This window comes from Sciurus carolinensis, chromosome 3 (genome assembly GCF_902686445.1).
Source record: "Sciurus carolinensis chromosome 3, mSciCar1.2, whole genome shotgun sequence".
Taxonomy (NCBI): Eukaryota; Metazoa; Chordata; class Mammalia; order Rodentia; family Sciuridae; genus Sciurus; species Sciurus carolinensis.
The window spans coordinates 122,215,915-122,243,019 of record NC_062215.1 but is presented as its reverse complement, the minus strand read 5'-3'; the positions used below and the strand labels follow the sequence as shown (position 1 = coordinate 122,243,019).

The 27,105-nt window shown below is 42.5% G+C and overlaps 1 protein-coding gene across 4 annotated transcripts in view; it reads right to left on the bottom strand.

Moving 5' to 3' along the window:
• Rapgef4 (Rap guanine nucleotide exchange factor 4) overlaps positions 1-27,105 on the bottom strand; it is a 279,641-nt gene that overhangs the window by 221,877 nt on the left and 30,659 nt on the right. For all 4 annotated transcript variants that reach the window (XM_047543020.1, XM_047543011.1, XM_047543009.1 and 1 more), the window contains exons 2-3: positions 16,331-16,473; positions 13,763-13,851 (exon numbers count right to left, since the gene is read on the bottom strand). In XM_047543020.1, the coding sequence (XP_047398976.1) occupies positions 13,763-13,851; positions 16,331-16,473 (232 nt within the window). The remainder of the gene's footprint in view (positions 1-13,762; positions 13,852-16,330; positions 16,474-27,105) is intronic.

Here is a 27,105-nt window from a genome sequence, read left to right as displayed (position 1 = left end):
ATTATAAACTAAGGAAGATACACAAGGGTAATCCTCTGAGTTAGAAGGTACAGTTTTCCTTTCATGCATCTGATACACAATAATAGGTAAATGTTATTAAGATCAAGTTAGTGCCTCTGTAATCACATCACTAAGACAAATGCCCATAAGAATCCAGTTTCTTGAACCATGGCAAATTGCTTCTGCACAGATACTACCATATGAAATTATGTTCGGGAAAATAAAATCAATAATATTTCAGAAAAGAATAAAAGATCAGGGGAAATTTCAAGAATAGTCTGCTAATAAACTTTCCAGAAAAGCAGTTGCAGACAAATTCACTCAGAAAAATATGCCCAGAATTGAACATCAATACTCAGTAAGTTGGGTATTTCAAATTCTAGTAAAAACACAAGGTAGATTATGATAAATCACAGGTTTTCACAGATTTTCTAGAATATCAGGTTCCCTAGAGGCTCCCACTAAATAGTTCATTTTTATACAACCTGAACACTTCAGAGAGAATTCTTTTGCCTAATTTGTGCTTTCCAGCATTAAATTCTATTTTAAAACTTGAAAGGGTCAGATCATAAGTATTAGTGTTGCTATGATCTACATAGCTTAGCTATCTAAGGTTATTAGCAAAGTACAATGCCAAAGAGATACGAAGATCTCAGTTATTCATGAGCTAGTTGTAGGATGTATGGATCAACCAGTCTTCTCCCTGACACATGTAGTTTGTCACCAAATGGCACACAAAAAAAGACAGGCTGTGAAACTCACACCAGCCTATATTCCTACTGTTGAACACTCTTGCCATAAGGACAGAAGATGGAACTCATCCTTGGAATTTCCCCAAACTGTTCAACTTACGCAGACGTTATCAGGTGGAACAAAATTTAGTCATGGCAGCCTTGCTAACTGCACCGCTCACAGTATTTCATCATGTTCCGACCTCCTCTGTAAGGAGAGAGGGGCCCATGCCCACGGGGACCCAGCTCATATCCAGGAAACCAAGCTCGCCTACCAGAACTGAGTATGGGGTCAGTCTTTCCCTGCCTCCTCCTTCACATACAATCCACCCAAATTTAAGGACAGGGAGCCACAAATGACAAGATATGGTCTAGGACTCGGGGTGTAGCTCAGTGGTAGAGCACCCCCATATGGGAGTGCTCCTAGCATAGGGAAGGCCCTGAGTTCACTCTCCAGTCCTGCAAAACAAACAACTACCAACAATAAAACAAATATAAGATAAAATCTTGAAACGAGCATGGGAAAACCTCACCCAAAAGGTGCTAAGTTTGCAAATTCAAACTTAACAGTGGATTCAGAGCATTTTTAGGACAAATTTCCTTAGAAACCAGAATGGATTGCAAATGTACAGGTTGGGCACTGGGACAAGTGGCCACAGGGAAGTTGAAAGAGCTAGGAAACATTTTCACTCTAAAGACTAGCCACTGGACTTATAGTCCATGGTGCTATTTATACTGGAATCCCAGGCAGGGCCTTGAATGTGCTTTAGAAAGAAATTATCAAACAAATTCATATTTGAATGTTCTCTCATTTAGCAGAACTAGTGTACGTCACTCAGTACGTAGGCTGGAAGGCAGGACACACCTGGGCAGGATGAATGGAGCCACGTGGAAGGAGCACTCCTCTCATGTGCACACTGATCCAAGCCCAAAACCTGTAGGTGTGCTTGATGCTCGCCCTCACCTGTTGCCAGAAGGGTCTGTGCTAAATGCAGTGAGGTGATTTCTTTTAAGCTTACACAGACTCTAGAGGTCTGCTCATGTCTCAATACTTATTTAATAGGGACTATTCAGAAGAACATTTGCTCATTCGCCATCTGAAAGAAAATGTGACACCGAAGAAAGCAACCAGCACCTACTCGGGAAATCTGGGACAACAGTTCCATCTTGCAAGGTGGCAATTTATTTTGAGGACTTTCAAATGGGAAGTGGAAATTTAAAAACCTGAATGTCTTCAAGATTGAAGGTGGGTTTCACAGATGCTGCCATCCCCCACTCCCATCCCAGAAGTCATTTGTAGCTTTCTGGACAGTTCCACACACACCTACAGGGTCCTGCCTCAAACATCTGCATCAGAGCTCTGCCTGAGGACAGAGCGCCAGCCAGTCGGCACCTGGAAAGGGCGCCCTTTTCTACAGAGGCAAAGCAGTGGGTTAATCCCACAGCTTCCTCTCAGGTCCCCTGAAGGAGCAAGCCCAGTTGCCCCCTGAGGAAACATGCTTATAACACACCACTAGCAGCTCTTCCCTTCTTGTTCACTTCCCCCCCCCCCAATCCCTTGCCACATGCCCTGGTGTCGTCTCCAAAAAACTACCCTCAGCTAAATCCCTGTCTCCAAAGCTGCTTCTGGGAAACCTCAAATAAGAGGGTAGGTCAGCCAAGATGGCTGTGGGTCCTAACTGCACTGAGACCTTGGGGGAGGTACTGGACCAAACTAGCATGCCCAGAGAGATTTCTGTGGCAGGGACTGAGATCAGAGTACCATTTACCACTTACATCCGGAGCAGCGTAAGTGCAGTCTCCCTTGGGGGACACACGGGAAGACTTTATTGTATTAGTGAATCAAGTTTGGCTTCCCAAGGTCAATTCCACTATATAACTAGGAATGATGGGTTTTCCAAAAAAAAATTGCCTAGAACATGTCACTCACATGTCATCTGATTTCTTCCTCTGGTCTAATCCCGCTGTCCTGAGCTCTCTGTCCTCTTGATCACTCCTCCTCCCTCAGAAGCGCAGACCTCCTTCCTTAATCGCCCACTGACGCTCCATGGTACTGGTGCTGCTGTGCAGCAGGCACAGGGCCTACTGCGTGCAAGTGGAGTGCTGTGTCATGACCTGGTCACGCATCTGGACCCCAGTGCCTCTTTATTCCTCAAGACAGTTAAATGAGATTGTGTAGTGACTCAAGCTTTGCACAGTGCCTGACTCAAAACAAATGCTTAATAAATTCTGGACCTCCTTATTGGCAATGCAGGTTGGGCATCCCTTATCTAAAATGCTTGGGCCTAGAAGTGATGCAGATTTCTATTTCTTCAGATTCTGAAATACGTGCACATACCTCATGAGCTCTCTTGGGGTTGGGGCCCAAATCTAAACACAGAATTCATTTGTTTCGTACATGCATTACACACACAGGCTGTCTTAATAATTTTGCACATGAAACAAAGTTTGTGAACACTGAACCACGTACTAACTACAAACTGTCACACAAGTTCAGTAGTAGAATCCCAATTCCTAAATGTTTCGAATTCTAAAACATTTTAAGATTTGGGATTCTGGTGGGGGGGGGATGGTCAACCTGTATTCTTTTTACATACATATATATGTATGTATTAGTTGTAGATAGACACAATACCTTAATTTTATTTTTTCATTTTTACATGGGGCTGAGGATCGAACCCAGTGCCTCACACATGCTAGGCAAATGCTCCACCACTGAGCTACAACCCCAGCCTATCAACTTGCCTTAAGACAATCCTGCAATGTCAGTATCAGTATTACTATTTTATAGGTTAGGCAAAAATTAGACTCGAGGATGTTCAGTAACTTACCCAAGACCAGGCCCAGTCAGAGAAAGTGCAAAGACTAGGAACTAGTCAGTCCCATCGCTGACCCATATATTGCTCAGTCTGCCAAGGCTCCGAGAACGTCAGGTATAGTATTAATTTAATCCACAGGATCACCAACCTATGAGTTCAATGAATAAGCACCAGGGAAATGGGAAACATTTGGCATTGCTCTCCTTAATCCTCCGATCTCAGTATTGGGCCCATCCTCTTGGGAGGCCAAGAGTATGAAAGCCTTCCCTGACAGGGGCAGCAATCTCCTACTTATTAGGAGAAATGTAAACCATCCTAAGTGGGGAACTAAGAACAGAACCCACATTTCAGCTTTTCCCACTCTGATCCTGTGCCCCAGCCGGAATAATGGAGTTCCTACCTAGGTTTCTTTCCTTCTGAGTCTCGGCCTTGGTAACATGGTACTCCCAGTTCATCCCAAAGTGGGAGTTCTGACAGCCTTCCTGAGCCCCAGTTCCTCTCTGGAAGTCCTTCGGTACCTCTCGGCCTGCCCTACCACCCCGCTCCTCCCTGGGGCCTACTTCCTGACTGCCTCACCATCACTGAGACCAGGTCATCACAAACCACTTGTTAGACCCACCTCGGCCTCCACCACATGAACCTTGGGCTGTCTTCCTCCTGTCTGCCTCCTCCAGCCCTCCTGCTCAGCACTGCCCGAACACGCCCTCCAGCCTTGCCCACCTCCACTGTGATTCAGTTCCCATCTCCAGTCTCTCATCTTCTACCCAGCTAGGAACCAAATGAAGTCATGAGTAGGGTCTTGGCAGGGACCACCTACCTCCATTCACAAACACTGGTATTACGTAAGTCAAAGGTCAACGAGGCCTGCCCTGGCAGAAGGTGGAGGGTGGTGTCAGGAAAAGGAACCCCATGGAAGGGCTGAGAGGCGGACACTTGGTGCTCAGTGGGGAGCGCCCTGCAGCAGAGTGTAAACAGCAGGGGCCTTGGCACACCTAGATTCAAAACTCAGCTCTGCTTACTACTAGCCCATGGCTTTGAGCAAAATGTTCCCTGGAGCTTCAATATCCTAATTTGTGAAACAGGCATACTCTTTTTTATAAGATTAGTAGTAGGAATAAACAGAAATAAAACAATATACAGACAGAGTCCTAGATGGTTCCTGGCACATAGTACATGCTCTATAAATAATGAAAATTATTATTTCTAGCTTAATCATATTTATACACATGTATAGGTTTTTCATGTTTCTAAAACAGCAAATATTTCTTGCTTTTATTTAAATAACAGAGAATCTCTATATTCACTTTGTATTAACCTTCACCTAATGATGGCTTTCAACACTTAAATTCCAAGTTTCTCTGTCCCCCAATCTGGATGTCAAGTGGTTTGAATGATCTGCAAAACACTTGAGCTCTCTGGGGGAGCTTGTATTCAAAGGAACCCTTCTGACAATTCTGCTGTAAATCAAAGAATCCTTTTGTACTGCAACTAATCACCCCTTAATTTATCTGCTTTGTACATCTGAATTATGGTATACTGAGTTTTCTTAGAGCATGCATTCCCATCTGAGACATTTTATTTGTTTGTTTCATTGTAAACACAGGTACTGTATGAAAATGGAAACTATGTTAAGAAAGCCAGTGGTTACATGTCACTGGTAATTAAGACTGTTGTCCAAGCTAAGAAACTTGTGCCTTGCCAATCATGTTTATAAGGATTGACTGAAATCCAGCTTACCCAACTCACAGACGTTCTGATGAAATTTAAAGTAGCTTACAGTCAATAAAATAGACATCAGAATTCTCAGTGATAAGTACATCAAGATTTTTTTTAAAAAGTCCTAAACTTCAAGGAGTATCAGATCCCTTTATGTTTCATATTTAACTCAATCCTGTATCAGTGACTCAAGAAGAGGTCACTGTCTCACGGTGGATTTATTGTTTTGGATACACGGTGGGTTAACACTAAGGGACAAATCAGTTCTTTAAATGTTTAGGCCCAGAAATCAATTCTTACAAAGCAAATAGTTTTACAATTTTCATTTTAGGCCTATGGGCAATTGTTGTCACCTGGGTTTAGTTCATGAGCTTGACTTTAGTACTAGAATTTACTGAGTCCCCCAAGTTCTTTTAAATAATAAAATTGATGGAACCAAATCTCAGAATGAGAGGCAAAGACAGTAGATGACATTTGCTGTCAAAAGGATTTATTTCCAAGCAGAAAGGCAAATGTGTTCTCTAAAAAAACCAGCAGAGCTGAGGTCTGTCACTACTGAGCACTTCCCTGGGATCAGTAAGGGTTAGAGACAGCTTAAAAGGATCAGGCAAGCTGTCTGGGGAAGGCTCAATGCACAAGGGCTGGGGTTGGCCCTCTGTACCTGACTCAGGAGGCCACCCAACTTCAGTGGCGAGCCTGCTTGGCCAGCACTGTGTGCATTTCACATCCACCCAAACTGGCAAAAAATCTAAATAACGATGCCTCTCACACCATGCTAAAGAAATTCCTAAATCAGTCCCTAGCCAAGAGCATGACCTAAGCACAGATGAGAAATAAGATTTCAACGACTTCTGTGGACCTGGCATCGTTCGCATTTTATGGGTTCACCCAATGTGTTCAGTCAGAAATGTGCTCAGGAAAATGTCTTCCAATGATGGTGATGTTCCCTGTTGGAAAATAATGGAGTCAAATGAGTGGATGGAAGAATGAGAGGCAGAGGCAAAAAGACCAGCAGAGATAGAGAGGTCCACTTGATGGGAAAACATGCCTGACCTTCAAATTTTATAAGCAAAAATGCAGTGTTTAAAAATGTCTTTGTTGTAAAGGCAAAGATGAGAGGGCAAACAAAAGCACATTAGTTTAGAAAGAAAACCAGTAAGAGGGCTTTCTACAAAACTGGGATAAAATACGCCAAGTAATGCCTCACAGTGACAGATGAAGTGATGGAATTAAGTAAGGACCAAGGCCAAGAACAGCCCAGAAGCTCTGGTCCCATGAAATGGCTGAACAATATTGTTAAAACTTCTTGCAGTTTCCAAATACATTTCCTTCTTTTTCTATTCTAACACTGCCCTCTTGTGATAGAATGGCAGCATTGCAGGCATTGCAACCAGCAGCATCCACTCTAGGCAACCAACTTCTCTTTCTTGAAATAGTCATTTAAAAAAAACAAACAAAAAACAAAAAAAACAGGAAACTTTCTTTATCCCAAGTTCTGTCCTAAGTGGTTTACATATATTGACTCTTTTACGATAGAATGGTTGAATTATTTCCCTCAATTTACAAGTAATCTTAATGTGCATACCCAGTCAATTGAGTGGCAGAGAGAATTCCAAAAGAGGTCAAAATTTAACTGCTGTGTTTTGCATTAGGCGCAGATAACACTTTAAGCATCTGTTACAGAGATATATGCATTTCAGTAAATTAATAAACTGCCCCATTCTCTGATTTGCATCACGAAGTCCTATTCTGTCAGCAGCCTTCAGAAATTCTACTTTTATATGACAGAAAAATTGTCATGCTTATTTCAATATAAAGTTTAATTAAAAATAATATTTAATATTATTGAATAATATCAATTTAAATAAATTTCTAGGATTTAAATATCTATTGTGCTAGGAAGGTTCCCTCACTTTTCCTCTCCCTCTTTTTCTCCCCCCACCCACCACAGAGTTGAGGGCTACTGTCTGATGTAGAAAAGTCTATAAACTCACTTATGATTTTCAAGTTTATTGTTCATGACTTGCTCCGATGTTCTAATCACAAATCATGAAAATATTAATGACAAAATATATGCATTGGTTTGAGTGAGAGTATTTAGCCCACCTAAATTAAACAGGCCTCCAAAACAGAAGAACCTGTGTATGAGAGTTCAGGTTGATTGGAAGGCACGCATGTCCTGGATGAGCTTAGGCAGGGCGCTGAGGGTGAGGACCGGTATTACTGGGGAACTGGAAGGATTAATCCTTGGTAGCATGTCCACCCTTCCAAAGTGGACAAGAGAACCTGTGAGTCAGGATGGTGAGGGGTCTATGGGAAGATCCCCTTGCTGGGCCTTCTGTTTCCTGAGGTAGAAAAAGAATGGCCAAGATCAGAGAGTGTCTGAGGAACTGGGAGAGATGCCTCTGACAACCCCACACAGCCTTAACAGTGTCTCTGAAATAGGTTTTGTTTCATAGAGTAACGTAATTTACGGAAAGAGTTGTGCAAGGATTTGCAAGTCTCTAAATGTTCCTTAACAAAAGCTCCCAGAATCCTTAGGACAAGGTAGTAAGAACAGAAATGAGAATGGTGTGGCCCCAGGTCCTCAAGGCTGTTTAGCCTCCCCAACCAAGGTTTTCCTTTCTTCCCTCCAGGTCCCTCTTGAAGCCTGGGGGTGGGGGACTCGGTTACAAGGAAAGCAGGGATGTAAAAGCAGGGTGTGGCTCTGGGCCCTGCTGGAAAGGGCCCCAGAGAGACCACAGAGCGGTGCCAGCATTCAGCAGAATTATGTACCACTATCAACAGAGGAGTCGTCCTAAGCCAGACAGGGTGAGGCAGCTGGGCCACAGCTCCTGCCTCCCACCCCTTGCCACCAACAGGCCTTTGCTTCTAAACTGACCAGGGGAACTGACCCTGTGCAACCCTGAGGTGAGCCATCTCGCTCTCAGAAGCCCCTTGGCTGGTTTTCTCTAACCTCTCCTCGCAGGAAAGGGCCTGTGGTTGACACTCACTCACTGCAGTGTCTACATTTTAATTCTTCTCTCTAATGTGTCACCAGCAGCTTTCTTTGTTATACTCTTTGGCATCAGTGACCCAGCAAGTAAAGGTGAATCCATATCACCATCTCGTCCCCCAGGATATCAGGCAGACCACTTGCCCACACCTCAGGCTCGTGGCCCCACACACTGGCTAAAGCTGAGGACGGCAGGAGAGGCGGGCTGGCTGAGGGTTTCCAGCTCACGGGCTCACCACTGTGTCATCTTGAGCAGACCACGCACTCATCTGTGAACAAGCATGATACAGTGCAGCTGGGTCCACCCACTGGGGAGACCAAACCAAAACACGCAGGTGAAATGCTTTGTAAATGATGAGAACTCCCACCATAAGCTTGGAGGATATCACCCATGAAAAATAAGCATGACCCTCATCCCAGGGTGCAAAGAATTCAGGAAGAACCTGCCAAACCAATCATACAGAGGGGAAGAAGCTGTGTTTTTCAACCTAGTGAGCAAAAATAAGAAAAAAAATATATATATATATGGAAATGATAGAAAAGGAGAAAAAGTTAACATTGAAATGAGCAGGAAGGGAATATGAATTTATAAGTCAAACAATTCTTATGTCCTATCCTATGTGTTCTTTTTATTAGTGCATTATAGTTATACATAATATCAGGCTTCATTTTGACATAATCATACAAGCATGGAATATAATTTGCTCCACTTCAGTCCCTGGTACTTCCCCTTTCCCTTCCCAGGTCCTGTATATTCTTGAAAGCTAGAGTTATCTCTTTCTATCGCTGTATAAAACAGGGTGATTTTTTTCAGGAAAAAAAAAATCCATCAAATCAATAAAAGAGATAGGGCTGGGGAGATAGCTCAGTTGGTAGAGTGCTTGCCTCGCAAGCACAAGGTCCTGGGTTCGATCCCCAGCACTGCAAAAAATAAATAAATAATAGAGATAAACATATAGCAAAAAAATACCATCTCTGAATCTGAGAGGGGTTTTCTTCCTTGTACGTTCCCTGTTCTATTAGTGGCATTCCCACCAACCTCTTCATCCAAGTCAGGGCCCTCCTTTTCTCCCAGTTGTCCACACATCCCATAATATCCCTCTAACAATCTCCACCCTGTTCCTGCCGCACCTCTTCTCCCTCACCATCACCTACACTGACCTATCCTCTCTAATCTGGAAGCCCTTTGGAGGGGTGGCCTGTGCTCACTTGACTGTGTATCTCCACATCTAGAAGGAGGTGGGAGGAGGGGCAGGTGGAACAAGCACCTGGAGACATGGGGCTCAGAGTTGAGCAGGAAGGCAGTGGGAGCAGCTGCATGGAAAAGCTGCTTCTCCCACATTACTCTAAGTAGCTCAGTCCTCTCCTCTGGTCCTTCCCCTTCACCTCCTGCTGGCACCTGGACCATCACAATGTTTAAGAACGTGGTCTCTGAATCACGAAGTACTGGTTCTCACACCTAACGGCTGTATGACTGTGGGCAAGTTATTGAACATCTGTCCTGTGAAATGAGACTCATCATAGCTCTCAAGGGAGCAGAGCCACGTCTGACTCCCGGGGATGCTGCCTGTAAAGTGCTTCGCACACAGTTACCTGCAGGGGGCACTCCAGCACCCAGGGCCATTTCTGCTCTGATCCCCCCACTGCCTCTGAAAGCAGCCACCAGCACACCCAGGGGCTTCAGCACACTCAGGGACAGTTTGGGAACTTGTCATTACCTTCCTTCTGAGTATGGCAGACACACAGTGTAGGGAGGAACTCAAAGAAAGTGGAGGTGCAGGCTAGCAAGCAACTCTGCCTTGCCCTCTTAAAGACCTGACTCTGCTGTGAGCTCCTTTTGCTCTTTCCTCAATTCTTCCTTAGTCTCTTAGAATTTTTCTTCTTTCTCTTTTAGCATTACCTCCTGTTATGGTTGAGATAAAAGGTGTCCCCCAAAGGCTCATGGGTGAGACACTATAAGAAGGTTTAGAGGTGAAATGATTGGGTTAGGAGAGCCTTAACCCAATCAGTGAATTAATCCCCCTGATGGGATTAACTGAGTGGTAACTACAGGCAGTGGGGTGTGGTGGACACTACACTCTTCCACCAGGATGTTCTGCCTCACTCAAGCCTCGAGGAATGGACTCAGCCATCTATGGACTGAGACCTTAGAAACCATGAGCCCCCAAATATACTTTTTCTCCTCTAAAATTATTCTTGCCCGGTCTTTTGGTAGCAGCAGTGAAAAAACTGACGAAAACAGCCTCCTCCCACCTAAGTGGAGGCACTTAATGAGGATTCATGACAGTTTCTGGTCTCCAAGAGTAGGAATTTCAGGTCTTTCCTTACTTCCCCCCACCTCCATGGTCCATAACCCACTACTGTCAACTGGGCTAGATGATGGTGACCACTGGTTTTGTCAAATACTAGTCTAGATGTTGCTATAAAGATAATTTTTAGATGTTATTAACACATCAGTACAGTTTAAATAAAGGAGATTGCTCTCTGTAAAGTAGGTGGGCCTCATTCAATCGGCTGAAAGCCTTAAGAGCAAATAGGTTCCCACAGAATTCTGCTTCCAGACCATGACAGAGAACTTCTGCCTGGGCTTCCAGCCTTTGTACGCGAGACTCCAACCTCAGTTCTTACCCAAATCTCTTGCCTGACAGCTTAACTTGTAGATTGCAGACTTGCCAGCCCCCACAATCACGTGAACCAATTCCTCAAAACCTCTCTTCCTCTCCCCACATCCCCCCCCCCTCGATCCCCTCAACTCTCCTCTGTCTCCTTGTCTCCTATTTTTTCTGTTCCTCAGAACTCTCACTTACCCAGGGAACACTCTGCCATGCTAACACATCAGTCCTTCATCATCCCGATTTGTCACATTGTCACTGGGCGAGACCCAGAGCCCACTGCAAGGCTAGCACAGATAGCTAGGTAATTTTTGTTTCTCCCTTTGAAATAACCTGGTGTAGGTGGAGGTTCGCATCTTGCTCGTTCCCCTTGGCATCTTTCTGCAGTGTGGCCAGAACCATGTCTGCCCCCAGAGCTGCTGGAAGGCGGACCCTCTGTGTGTCTCAGCTATACTCTGGAGGGTGGGAGTGGGTAGGGGTCAATGTACTTCCAATGTACTTCCTTATATCTTGGTGATAGGAATCAATCCAGAAAACTCTGGTTGGATATTATGGCATTGAGTATATAAAGGGGGCAATAAGCCAGTTCTGGAATAAAGCTAATAATTCCTGACAACCCAGGAGAAACCCCGTCCAGCTGAGGAGAGTTCTGTGCATTGAGTCTGAGGTCAAAGCTAGAGCTAAAATCCAAAACTAAAATTTAAACAAAGTTTAAAATCCACAGTGAACCTCAAAGGTTGATTCAGACAGTCTGCTAGGACCTCGCTGGGAGAGATCATTGATCCCCGACTGTATTCCTGAAGCTTCTGGCCACATGCTATTTTAATACCATCAAAATCTCATGTCAACTGCAGCGTCTGCTGTGTTGGCGCATCAGTGCCAGTGTTGCTGATGGGTCCCTGGGGACAGCAGCCCTTCTCTTCTTCTCTCTCCTCATTTCTCCTCCAAGGGGTTTCTTCTCTCTCTCTCTCCTTCCTTCCCTTTTCCCTCTTCCTTCACCTTTCTCTCCTCAGCTTCTCCCCTCTCCCCATCATGACTTCTTCAGGACCAGCTAGGAGAACAGGAGGGACCAAGGAGAAGGACTCTCCTGGAGGCCCCCTTCCCTTGGCACATCCACACAGGTGACACCTGGGTGGGGCACCAGGAGTGGCTCTAGGCAGACACGCCCAGAGGGTGCCCAACAGGACACTATCTACAGATAGCAGATGTGCAGAGCCCAAGATGGGGCACTGGGAAAGGAAACAGGAGGCGGCGAGAGGGAAGCTGTGTGTTTTGCCGTGTTTCTTTTGAGCCAAATTATACAGAGCCGTGACTAAGAGCATGTGTCCAGGGCCTGACTGCTGGCGTTCCAATCCTGATTCCACCAATTCCTAGATCCATCACTTGGGGGAAGTTATTTAACCTCAGAGCCTTAGTTTTCTCATGTGTAAAATGAGAACAGTAATATGTCCTCCCTCGTGGGGTTGTGTGCGAATTAAAGGAGTAAATAAAGACCTGTGACGTGCTCACAGCACTGCCTGGCATGTGGCAACTGACCAAGATACGCCAGCTGTTCTAAATCCCATGGGGAAACTGAGGCAGCTTACAATAATCAAAACCATCTGTCGCCTTGACCATCTCTGAAATTCTGTGAGGGAGGGGAAGAGGGAACCAAGCCATCACAGTTGGGGAACGAAAGCTCCAAGTGTGTCTAATGGAACTTTCCATGCACTGAGGCACAGGAAGGGTTTGCTATGGGCTAAGTAGAGTCTGAGCACCCACAATGGGCCTAACACAGGAAACCATATTCCAAGTTCCAAACGCCCACCTTACCCACAGTCTGTGGGACAGCATTCCATTTTCAAGATGGTGACTGCCCACGCCTCCAATATGCATGTGAGTCCTACAAAATTCAACCAATTTAGTAACATGAATGTCGTTCACATTTGAAGTGTGCTACCCATGGAAATGGCTCGGAAATGCTATCTTAAACATGGTATTTGAATGCAGGTCTCGTTAAATGATTTTTTTATTTTACTTGATCGTTCTTGCTGATTTGATAATTACCCAGTTCTCTTCCCCCAGTTTTTACAATTCCATATAAGTGAAGGTAAACATGAATCATTTTCATACTGCTATGTAGAGGTGACCCTATGGGGCCATATTTTTCAGATTCAAGGTGTTCTTGGTTGTGTACTTTTAGGCCACATGTCATAACCATGGGGCAAGGGTCACTACAGATGACAATTTTAAATATTCACAATATTGTAAAAAGAAAAAAGAATATGAGTTTTATCCACTAGGGGGCCACACTCTTCAGAGCTAACTAAGGAAGATAGAAGCTGATATTGCATTTTAGAAGCAACAAATTATTGGCCCTCTTACATTTGAAAAGACAAGGCAGAGACATAGTTCAAGGTTTTAGAGGGGCCATACTGACCACAGGATCCCTCATCCCTGTGGCTCCTAAAAGACTGATGAGGGGAGTCACTTCTAGGTTGAAGAAAAGTCAGGAAAAAAGATGGAGGAAAGATCCAAGAGGAAACCCAGGAAGACTCCCTTTCCCCCTGTGGTCACATCTCACGGGCACAACCATGGTCATCACTTTGCAAATGAAGTGTTTGCATTTCTCAAGAGATAGCAGCTTCTAGAAGGCAGGCACTGTGTCCCTGCCGTACATGTTCCAGTGCCTAGCACCTACGCACATCATGCTACCTATTCATGTGAACGCTTATTGAGTGACTTCACGTAGGCATTTAGCAAACACTGTTGAACCCTTTACCACAGGGAAGAGGAAATTGACTTGAAAATAGGATTTTGATGGTATAAAAGACATGGGAATGATGTACTTAAAAAAAATAAATTCCACTTAAAAAAAAAAAAAAAGAAAAAGAATATGTTATATGTTACCTGGTGACTGCTGGTCTCAGATACTTTAACATCCAAAGACCCTGCCAGGACAGCATACCAGTTTGTTCCAATATCACCCTGGCGAAATACTGAAAAAGAAAACAGTAATATAAATATACCAAACAAAGGTTGGTTTTGTTCCATAATCTGATAGCTCTGCACTAGTTATTATAAGCCTAACTTGAATCTAACTGAGCTTACCATCCTTCCAGTATCTAGTTACAGCATGTTTTTCTTTATCTCATTCATCAACAAACCTATATTCTATTTATTCAATATTCTACGAAGTGGAACTCTAGTAACAGAGCTCTTCCATATTTATACAGCTATAATATGAGATGACAACCCTAGCTATAGGATCCTTTAAATCTAATAAGTGACTGATGTTCTGTGCCATTTATCTTAATACATCTCACTGTATTGTGATTCTTGGAAAATTATGATACTATGTGGCATACACAGTAACAAGGTTATTTGACTTAACAGACTACACTACCCCAATTTCCTAAAACTATATTAAAATTAATGTGTTTTCTAGAATAGCATGTCTCCTTTTAGGCTGACTGATAAATATTTTTCAAACTGCTTTGTTTAAATATTTTAAAGTATGTATCATCAGGGTGTATTTTCTTGTTTGTTTTCTAAATTGACAGCTTTTAGGTATTTGAAAATGATTCTCAGAAAAATTTCTGAACCTGACTTTTCTTTGAGTTTGTAATCCCAGAAAGGAAATATTTAGATATTTAGGTACAACCTTAGTTCCCATATCATGTTAAGATCAGACTTTGGAAAGTAACCCTGAAACACTTGTTCAAAATCTCGTACCAACCAACTGTCCTCTTAAACATGAGGACTGATGGGTTTATACCCAGCCTCCCTGCAACTCCGCTGCTCCCAGTCTGTGGACCTGGCTGGTTTTAGAGCTAGGGCTCTGCCTTTCATGAACTTCTCAGCCCCCAAAGACATTATCATTTGTCAATCAAATTCCCATTATATACGATGGAAGATTCATTTTGAAAATGACCTCAAGAAGCAGACATTCTCAGCCCCTAAAAGAATGAAGTTTCTGTTATTAATAAAATATATACATATATATGCTTAAAATGGAATGTATAAATGATTTTTAAAAATAGAAGTGTGAGTATGTTTGTGTACACATGGGAAACATCTTGAAGGATGCATATAAAATGTTAAAAACAATCTCTGAGTTTGGGGTTGTAGGTCATTTTTTTGTTGATTTTCTGTATTTTCCATAAGGATGCTGTGACAGACCCTGCTGCTTCCTCGCCAGGAGTGATTCACGCCTTGTAGCTAACTGAAGCACATTTCATGTAAGTTTCCACCCTCGTCACAGGCCAGGTGCTCAGAGTGTGGGAGTTCCTTCCTTAGCCCCACTTGCGGAATCATGACTGCTCTAAATCAGTCATGCTCATTCCATTATCTCTGCCAGTGATGGTTTGGACTTGGGCGTGTGATACAATACTGGCTAACCAGACAATACAGGAAGTCTGCTGGGGACTTCTGAAAAACAGACACAAGAAGAAACGGTCCTTCCACAGGGCATGTTTTGTGTAGCATGAAATGCTTCCAACTGCTATAGCTGTCTGGGGACCATCTGTGAGAAGCCTGAGGGCAAAAGTCAGCAGCTGAGGACACCTACCGAAAAGAGAAAAAGAGAGAGAGGAAGGAAGAAAGGACCTGGGACCTTAGTAATATCATCGAACCACTTCATTAACTAACCCCAAAGTCATCTTACCTCAGGACTTTTTATGAGTAAATCAATTTTTTCCTTCTCCTATGAATAATTGATTATTCAAGGCAGTTGGATGGGAGTTTTCTGTTACCGCAGCATAAAGCATATCAACAGATGGAGGAGTATTACTTTTTTAATTAAAAAATGCTTTTTTAAAAAATGAAAGTGTTGCCAGGTGCGGTGGTGTACGCCTGCAATCCCAGCAGCTCAGGAGGCTGAGGCAGGAGGATTGTGAGTTTAAAGCCAGCCTCAGCAACTTAGCGAGGTCCTCAGCAACTCAGACAGACTCTGTCTCTAAATAAAATATTTTAGGAAGGGTTGGGGATGTGACTCCATGGTTAAATACCTCTGGATTCAATCCCTGGTACTACAAAAAAAGAAAAAAGAAAAAAGAAAAAAGAAAATCAACATGTCACCTTGTCATTTTATTTTCCCTGCCCCTTATTGTTCCTGGACTAGATGGGGTAAATTCAAAACATTACTACTAGCATTAACTAGGAAAACTTTTTTTTCTTTCTAATATCCTATTGATCACATACTTTTTGAATCAAAGAAGATAATTATTTTAATTTCTAAAGATACAGCTAAATGAATGCAGTGGGCTGCCCTGGAAAACTCATTAGCATGCTGTGAACAAAGGAGTTAAGGGAATGTCCATGTGGAACTGAAGTGGAATGGCCCACTTAACTTCGACTGAAGTCTACATATTTGGCACATAACTAAACCCTCTGCATGCTCTCTATCCCCATGGGGTAGCCACAAAATGAGCACAAACCACACACACAAAAATATACCACGGGACTTGTCTTCCTTACATGTTATTCCTTTTTCCAGATTCTCATAATAACCACATAAACAAATCTGATGAAGGAGATTTGGGTGAAATTTCTCAAAAGCTTTAACTTCCTTCAGTCGTGTGAAGATTATATCCACATCTTCACTGGATCGTTCCAGTGGTCTATGCAGGGGAGAAAAGGCACAAAAACTGTGTCAGTAAGGATTCACTTGAAAACAAGCCAACAGGCATCTTTCTAATTACAGTCAAATGTATGCAAATGTCCCCAACTGCAATATTTATCCACCTATCCCCATTGTAGGTATTTCCAGGTCTTTGTCAACTATTCACCTTAAAGAGCTACCATCACAAACGGCCACCCAAGGAGTCACCCTGAGTCATGAGTTCAAGGTGATGTTTGTGGGAAGTGCTGGAATACTTAGAAGCACCAGGATGTGATGAGATACATAAAAATGAAGAATTTTACTGAAAATTGAGGTCACGAAGAAAAATGCCTGCAAGGGCCAGTTCAATAAAGTAAGTGAGTAAAAAGTGTAAATATAAGGCGGGGATGTCTACTGTCAGAAAACAACGCTGAAAGTACAAAGACGAATTAGAGGTGATGCTCCGCCCCAGTGCTGGTTAATACTTTAGCAATGGAGAGGATCACAGAGAGCTGCAGAGATGGAACTGTCTGCAGAGGGCAGCCCTTCTTTGGCTGTTTTCCTCGTTGCTGGTTTTCTGTGGAAACATGGGCTCAGATGTTGTCAGAGCTTCCATTTGTTCAAGGAAAGTCAGATAATCTAAATGTTTGTTTACTTTTTTTTTTTTTTTTTTTTTTTGGTACTGGGGATTGAACCCAGGGGTACTTTACAACTGAGCTCTATCCCAGTCCTTATTTCTTCTTTTGAGACAGGGTCTCACTAGTTGCTTAGGGCTTTAGTAAATGGCTGAGGCTGGCCTTGAATTTGCGATCCTCCTGTCTCAGCCTCCAGAGTTGCTGGGATTACAGGTATGCATTACCACACCCAGCCAGCTTACATTTCTTAAACATCATGTACACACACTCACACACACACACACACACACACACACACACAAATCTATAGAAAAGACTCAACCTGTTGACCACCATTTTATAATCTCTGGATTAAGATAAACCAAAGAACCAAACAAAAGTAGTTTTATAAGTTATAGAAATTATTTGCTTTTCATTGAGCCATATTATAAGTCTAGCAGTGTTTCCTGAAAGATATTTCACATTATACAGAACCACCCAGCTTCATATGTGCCCTGGAGCCTTCCCAAGTCAGAGGGAAAAAGCTTGGTGAGGATTTGAAAAAATAGGTAATGCTCAGCAAACACCCACGTGTGCCCCTGAATATATCAGCCTTCCTTGTTATGTTGGGACATGTTCTGGTCAGTAGACTGTGAATGAAACTAGCATGCATCACTTCTGAGGGAGAATATTAATAGCCAGAGGATGTCCCTTCCATTCTTCTCTTTCTTAGCCACACATTTAAAGGTGTTATGGGTCAAATTGTGTCCCCCCAAAATATAGATTGAAGCCCTAATACTTATTATATGTGCCAGTGGCCTTGTTTGAAAATAAGGTCTTTGTGGATGCAATCACATTAAGATGAGGTCATACTGGATGAGGGTGGGCTCTAATTCAATAACTGGTGACCTTATAAGAGGGAAATTTGGAACCAGGAAAGACTGTCATGTGAAGGTGGTGGCAGAGATTGAAGTAATGTATCTATAAGCAAGGAATGTCAAGGACTACAGGCAACCATCAGAAGCTAGAAGGGAAAAGGAGGGATTCTTCCTTGGAGACTTCAGAGAAAATGTGTCCAAAACCTTTATTATAGACTACTAACCTTCAAAATCATGAGGGAATACATGTATGTTGTGTTTAAACCATTCAGTTGTAGTATCTTGACAGCCCTAGGGAACTAATACAGAAGGTGTGTGTTTCAGATGTTACAGCCACAAGATGGTGAACAATGAACAGCCACAAAAAACTTTGTGTACATGACAAATAACCTCCATTGTGTAAAGCTACTGAGATGGGGGGGTGGTCACCACAGCACCACCTAGCATTACCCAGACTAATAACACAAGGCAAAGGTAGGTGTGTCATTTGTTCCGAGGAACTTGGGACATTATCAGAGGAAGATACATCCTGCCATGAGCAACAAACATTTTTGGAGGACATGAACAGATGACCTGTCACTAAAGGTAAAGATCTAAGACAAAACTTTCCCCTCTCAACTTTCACCCCATTACACGTTAAGGCCCAAGAAAACTAGAGTCAAGCAAAATGCCTAAGACCTCCACTGGCCTCCCAACTAACTCCTGCAAAATGGTTTTAGATTCTGTTTCCTGGGGAAGTAGAGGGGACATTCTGATAGATTAAGGTTCCATTTTTTAGATAACAACATGCCTGAAAGAGCTGACAGATTCACAGTCTTTACCTAGTCTTACAGTTTGAATGCATCCCCAAAGCTCATGTGTTGGAAAGTTAATCCTCCTGAAAACCATGTTGAGGGGTAGACACGTTAAGAGCCCATGAGGGCTCTGTCCTCACGAACAGATTATGCCATTATTTCAGGAGTGGGTTCCTGATAGAAGGATGAGTTTTCCCCTTCCCCACCCTCATCCTCTTCTTCTCCCCATCACCCACCCTGCTCCTGTGCACATGCACATGTGATCTCTTGCCCTTCTTCCTTCCACCATGTGATGATACAGAGAGAAGGCCATTTCCAAATGTGGGTCCCTTGACCTGGGACGGCCCAGCCTCCAAAGCCTTAAGAAATAATTTTTTTCTTTATAAGTTACCCAGTTGGTGATTCTGTTATTGCAGTGAAAAATGGACTAAAATACCTGGAAGGCACTGCACAACAGTATCAATGCCTCTTTCCACCTGTCACCCCTTGGAGGGCTTTCTGAACTCCTGAACTCCTGACCAGAAGCAACATCCTCAGAGTTCAGGGTTTTGGAACTAAGACCAGAACTTCAGCAATGAATAAAGAACTGCTTTATCTACTTTGTGTGCCTGGGGGGAAACACTTCCCAGGCAGTGAAGACAACAGCAGCTGGCAAAGCAGCCCCGGGAGGGGGTGCCAAGCCAGTGGGGGCGCTTCCTGGGAAGTAGTGTTGGTAGCAGCAGGGTCAGGTCACTGCCACAGCAGCACCGGCACTAGTCTTATGCCCAAAAGCAAGGGCAGCGTGTAAATGACCATAGGGCACCAAAGACCAAATGAGCCTGCAAATTGACTGAATGTGAGTATGATGGATTCTACTCAGTTACACAGGAAAGAAGCAGAGATTAGAATCCATCATGCATCAGGAAAGAAAGCAACAGCCCTCTTTATTTATTGTCCCCAGATAATGTCCCCATATTAGGAAGGCAGACCAGGATAGCTTAAAAAGATTTTGGACCCTAGACTCTCCAGAAAAAAACTAGATGCTACAAAGCAAAAGGAAAAAAAAAAAAAAAAAAATCAACTTCCACACAGGCCAAAATAAGCAGGAAAGAACTTTAAGATTCATAGCCAGGTTGTTAAGTGACTTGGATAAAATCAATTTGAAATAACTCAGGACAAAGTTGAAACTTCTCCTCCTGACATATTTGTGCACCCCCAAGTTAGGTTCTAATAATGTCACCCATTGTTCAAATGGTCGAGCCTCAGAAACTATGAAAAACAACATGTTACCTGTCATTATTTTTATTGGGTCCTTCATGGAGTGGGGAAAACTTCATTCAGCTATTAAGTGACATATTTATTGTTCCACCTCTGGAATCTACCACTGGTGATGATCTTGCTGTTGCTCCTCTTCTCTCATGATCTCCAATTTCCTAGTGGTACACATATTCTCATCTGTCTCAAGGTCACGTCTGGGACTTCCTGTATAGATCCTATAGTACCTAGTCAAGGTCAAGCATGCAAGAACTCCTTGGGTGTGATGTTCTACTGTGACCTCAAACTGAACTCATCTGCTCACCCATACCTACTGTACCTGCAATCCCTGTTTCCATTCATGGAGTAGACTTCCCCTCTGCTGTGGTCTGAATGTGCTCCCCCAAATTCCAATGTTGGAAATTCAATGCTTAATTCAACAGTGCTGAGAAGTGGGGCCTACCAGGCAGTATTTGAGTTATAAGGGTTCTGTCCTCCTGAATGGATGGATGCTGCTATGAAAAGGGTCCATGGAAGTGGGTTCCACCTTCTGCCAGGTGGTAATGCAGGAAGAACAAGACCCTCACAGATGCTGGAGCCTTGATCTTGGACTTTCCAGACCCCAGAACTGTGAGAAATAAATTTGTTCTTTATAGATTACCCAGTCTCAGGTATTCAATTATAGAAGCACAAAATGGGCTCAGGTAGCCTCTCTCACCCTCTCTCACATCCAGGTAATTGTACTTACTAGCATCTCCCAAATCCATTCCCTCTTTTCACCCCGCTGCTACTGTCTCACTGGAGCATGAACGAAGGGCACAGGAAGCGCGTGTTGGAGTGTGAAGCTGAACAGCATGGCAGGCCTGCCCTGGGGCCTGGAGAGCTGGGTTCTGACTAAGAGTCAGCAGAAGTATTTTCAGCAGGGTAGTGATAGGATTGGATGCACGTTTTGGAAAGATCACCTGGACTGTGAGAAGAGGCAGATGGAAGACAAGCAAGACCAGCAGCCAAGAGACCGGCTGGGAAGTTCTTGCGGAGTACCGAGATGATGATGTGGTTTCTCTAATTAGAACTCACTCTAGGCTCCTTTCCTCTTCCTTAAAACTGTGGACAGCTGGTCCCCCAAGTAAAAGCTCCAAGTACAAGAAGTTCTCTTCCTTAGTCTGGCATTTATTACCCACGGTCCCTTTTAAAAATCACCTTTTTAAAAAATTTCATTTAAAAACATGTTCACATGACAACAAAAAGAATCATTTATAATCCTACAACTCCATAGCAAAAACAAAAACTAATAATCCAATTTTAAAATGGGCTAGGGGCTGGGGATATAGGTCAGTGACCCAGTACTTTCCTTGAAGTACTTGCATGAAGCCTTGGGTTTGATCCCCAGCACCAAAATAATTAATTTTTCCTGGAAGTACTAGAGATTGAACCTTGAACATGCTAGGCAAGTGCTCTACCACTGAGCTACATCCCCAGTCCTATTTTATTTATGGAACAGCGTCTTGCAAAATTGCCCAGTTAAGTCACTGGGATTACTGGCATGTGCCATCATGCCCAAAATAATTAATTAATTGATTATTAATTAATTAAAATATAAATGGACTAAAGACCTGAGTAGTCATTTTCCAAAACAAAGACATACAAATGATCAAAAGTATATGAAAAGAGGGACACTGTCACTAGTCATCAGGGATATGCACATGAAAACAAAATGAACTGTCATCTCACATCTGTCAGGATGGCTGTTATTAGGAAGGAAGGAAAGAAAGAAAGAAAAGAAAAGAAAAGAAGGGAAAAGAAAAGAAGGAAGGAAAAATAAAGAAAACAAGTGTTGGCAAAGATATGGGGAAATTGGAATCTCTGTACACTGTCAGTAAGAATCTAAAATGGAGCAGCAACTATGGAAAACCACTTAGGGGTTCCTCAAAAATTTCAAAATAGAGCTACCATGGATGCAGCAATCCTATTTCTGGGTATTTATCTGTAAGAACTGAAATCAAGATACTGAAAATAATAGTCGCACTCCCATGTTCAATGCAGCACTATTTACAGTAGTAGAAATGTGGAAATAACCTAAATATCCATCAGCAGATGAACAGACAAAGAAAATCCCCAAAATGGAATACAAATTACCCTTGGGGAATAAAAGGAAATTCTGCAATATCCAACAACATGGATAAACCTTGAGGACTTTAAGCTAAGTGAAGTGAGCCACTTACAGATAGATGATTCATGTTTCCACTTACATTGAGATATCTACAATCATCAAAGCCACTGAATGAAAGAATGGAATGCTGAAATAAAGTTTCAGTCAAGCGAGATGCATAAGCTCTCTAGAGATCGGCTGTCCAACAGGGTACCAATACTCAACCCTTTATACCCGTTAAATTATGCTAATAGCATAGACCCTGTGCTATGTGTTCTTACCAACATAAAATAAAATAAAATTTTAAAGAGGAATTATTTGCAAAAGAAGACACTGTCACAGGCGGGATTCTAAAGTGTCCCCTAGTGACCCAACCCTTGAGTGCTCATGGGAGCTCAAACTTGCTTTTAGCCAGTGGAACATGGCAAGTGTGGGAGGAGCTCACTCCAGGATTAGGTTACAATATACATGGTGAGGTTTGGATGTGCGGTATCCCCCAAAAGCTCATGTGTGAAACAATGCAAGAATTTTCAGAGGTGAGATGATAAGATTATGAGAGGTGTGACCTAATCAGTGGACCAATGCACTGATATGATTAACTGGATGGTAACTGTAGGCAGGTAGAATGTGCCTGGAGGAAAAAACTCACTGGGGTGTGCCTTTGGGATTTACATTTTGTCCTTGGTGAGTGGAGCTCTCTCTCCAATACCTAATTGCCATGTCCTGAGCTGCTTTCCTCTGCCATGCCCGTCCTCCATGATGTTCTGCCTCACCTCCAACCCAAAGCTAGGGAGTTCGCTGATCATGGATTGAAACTCTGAGACCATGAGCCAAAATAAACTTTTCCTCCTCTAAGTTGTTCTAGTCAGGGCTTTTGGTCATAGTGATGAAAAAAAAAGGCTGACTAAAACAGTAGGAAAAAGTAAGGAGATTTTGCAGATGATTTTAAGTTAATCAAAATGGGTGGGACCGACCTAATCAAGGGAGTCCTTTAAAAGAGAATGGATGGCAGCCATCTTGGCAGGCTGTGAGAGTGGCTTTGAGAAGTTACTTGAACTGATGATATGTTTCTATTAAAAATGAACAAATGTGAAAACTGTTGTAAATTTATCATGGTTTTATATTTTTAAAATCTTGTGTTCTCCCCCCTACATTTAAGTATGTATAAAATTAAAGGCTAAATAACTGCCTAAAATAAATAAGAGTGAAAGAAGTGACAGATTCTTTTGCTGACCTTGAAGGAGCCGCCATGCTGAGTGAGAGCTCATGAAAAGGCCCCATGGCTAGGGACGTGGGCAGCCTGGGCTGATGGCCTATGCAGAAGCAGGGACCTCAGTCCTGAAACTGCAAAGCACAGATCTGTGCCAAAAACCAAATGGGCCTTGAGGAAGGTTTACAAAGGTTCACAAAGGACCAGCCCAGTCGACAGCCTGATTTCAGTCTCCCAGACCCTGAGCAGAGGGCCCCCCATAAACTGTGGTTAGACAGGCTCCTGTTCTATGGAAATGATGAGATAATACCCATATGCTGTTTTAAGCCACTGAGTTTGTGCTAATTTGTTATACAACCACAGAAAACGAACACAGACACAAAGTTATTTTCTTACACTGACTAATTTCCTTACAAGCCCAGTGAGATTTTACTTCCTTCCTGGAACTTTTCCTTACAAAGTTCTGTGTCTTCTCTGAAATCCAACATTTCTCTTTGGCATCTAATCCCACATTTTATTATTTCACATTTCATCCATGTAAAATTTGTCTTCTTGGAGATATCGCTATGAAGGCACAAATGCTTGCTTCCCCCTCTCAAAAAAATTCCTATGTTGAAATCTTAGCCCCAAGGTGAAGACATAGGAGATAATTAGGTCATGAGGGCAGAACCTTCGCAAATGGGACCAGTGGCCTCATAAGAGAGACCCCAGAGACCAGCAGTCCCTTCAGCCACACGAAGGTATAGCCAAAAAAATGCTGTCTCTGAGCCAGAGAGTGGGCGCTCACTAGAGATCAAATCTGCCAGCACCTGGATCTTGGACTTTTCCATCTAGGACTGTGAGCAACAAGCCCACTTAAAGAATTTGCTATAGCAACCCAAAGAGACTAAGATGCCTGCATCTGCCTACTCATGCACATAATAAATACTAGTTGATTATTTCTTGTAAACCAGTGAATCACTATGTGTTACTATATTGTTTTGTTTTCTATTTGGTTTCTTTTCCTCTTTTCATTGTTCTTTAGCTCTTCCAAGATGAATTTCATAGCCAAGAATGGAAAACTGCCTAACTCAAACAGCAACAAATCTGAGTCAGCAGATTAAAAATATTTCTGATGAAATAAAATTCATTTAAGTACTTTATAAGCCATAATGATAAATAATGCCTATTAGCAGTGTCCAAAAAGATCATGATATTAGAATGTGTGTATGATCTTAAAAGAATGAGTTTAACACCAATTTCTAACTGGCATTCAAATTAACAAAACAACCTTGCAATATGATTTATCAAAATCTATGAAATTTTTAATGGCTCTCCATTCACTGAACACATTCTTTCATGAATGTGCTTTCACTTTACTTATTCATCCAGTAAGCCATATTGCTTTCCTGCTGTTCATTAGATACTTCTCCCAGGAAGTATAAAGATAAGTACAAGGAGCTCACAGTCTAAAGGGGAATGTAACCAAAATTAGAACATACTATAGCAAGTACCCAAGATGTGAGTCCCAATAATGCTCTGGACTGGACCTTGTTTTACTACAGAAGGCAGATGAACATGAGAACTACCATCAGATACATAAAGATTAGCAGAGGTTTTGGATTTCAAGTGTTGCCCATATGCATCATGCAGTGTCCAATTTCATATGCTTTTAAATCTTCGTTCAGTCAATTCTGGACTATCTAGGGAATAGATTTTGCATTTCTGACTTAGCCAGAGCACAGAATAACACCCCATAGGCCAAGTGGGAAAGAATATACATAACTATAAAATTGGCCAAAACATCACCTCTTTGATGCCTTCTGTTGTTTGGCTATGACAGTCAATATTTGCAAGCACTTTGCTGTGGAGACAACAGACCCCTTCACTAATCAGCTGAGTATACTCTGTGAAGTTCTGGGGGACCTCCTGGGATAATGGATTCCAACACCCCAATATCAGGCCTGTGCAGGTGCAGGAGATAGGTAAAGAAGGGAAGGGAAGGGAAGGAGGGTGAGGCAGGACTGGTCTCTGTCCAGCTGTCTTTCATAATCATAAACGGAAGGCTTGGCCAAGAAACAGACAACAGAGTTGGCTGTCACAGCACTGTCACCTTACAGGAACACCCATGAAATTGAGTGTCCTCAGCAACTTTGTGGTATTGTTTTTACTTTCAGATGTCTTTTGAAGATCAGTCTATGTATTTCAGAACATTAGCTGCAATCTTAACTAAATGTACCTGAATTAAAATGACATTGCAGTTCAGTTCAACTCTTTTTAACAGTGAGTTAGCAATGTAAAGCGCTACTCCCTCATGAATGAGGAACTATCAAATCTGAGATAATACATGCAAACTTTATAAATTATGAAAGGCTATACAGAATCTATTATACTAGTACCACCAGCAGCAGCAGCAGCAGCCACCACCGGGCCCTTTTAAAAGATGTATCCAGTGAAAGCAACAAATAAAGTGCTTGAAAACATATACTAGAACATTCGTGGTTTTTGTAGGCTTTTTAGATAGATGTGCATGTGTTTTTTTTTTTTTTTCTCTTCTCTGTTAGACAAAATGTACTCAACAATCTCAGTCTTTTTATAACACTATTAAATTTGCAAAGGGCTTTGATACCTTTAGAACAATGTGATCATCACAGACCTATTAGATGAAGCGGGTATTAGGAATCCTGTTTTACACTCAAAAACATTTAGACACTGTGATTAGGTGAATATCAGTTGCTAAAATCATGTGTATTTATAATGTCAGCGATGACATGGATATATCAAAATTCTCTGAAACTCAAGATGTATACCACTTATCATGTTATCATTTTAATTATATGATTATTAGCCACTTTGAATACTGATCTGTTTACTCTTTCTTAATTACAAGTTTTTCCAACAATGTCAACAAAATTTAGAGAGAAGGAGTTGAAAATGCATTCATATTCAATTTGAAGATGTTTGCTGAGTGTATGAGAGGTGAATAAAGCACCTGGGTGATCCAACGATCATGGTTCCCTCAACCAGGAGGCTCAGGATGGGTGAGGGGGAGTTGTACACATACAGGGATTATCAAGATGAAATGTGGTAAGAAGCACAAGTGGAAAGGAGGCCCTGGGAATTCAGAAGCAAAGAGAGATCACTTATGAATGGAAGTTCCACAAAGACTTCATGAGAGCATCATTGTAAAAGCACCCTAAAATTGGCTCCTTCTCATTTCTCTCTTTATGAATACAGTGCCACCACTGTTTAGTCATTTAGTCTGAAAAGTTCAATGCATCACTGCAGCCTCTCTCCCTAGGGACCTTACCCCTCTCCTTATGAGATTCCCACACTTCTCATACACATACAGATACATAGGCACTCACATACACACACCTACATACAAAAACCCCTCAACTCAATCACCTGCCAAAACTCTCTCTTGGCTGAGACCCTTGATTCTGCCAGCTTTCAGGGTTACCCTCGGGAAAACCCCCTTGATGGAGTTTGAGATGCCAGGGGAGACTGCAATTTTTATCCTTACAGCTGAGATTGATCATTACCTGGGCAATGCTCAGGTCTCCGCATCCCTTCCAAAATTTGCACACCTGCCACTAGGAAGCAGCACACATGAACTCTATAAATTCCTGTTTAGAAATCCTATTTACTTCTGTGTCTCCATAGAACAAGGAAGTGCCATCTCAAGGTCCCAAATGAGACAGAAGGATCAGTGGCCATTGCAGACCACCATTTTGGTCCCAAACAAAGAAATAAGAAAGTCCAAATAAATACCTCCACCTCCCCTTTGCAGA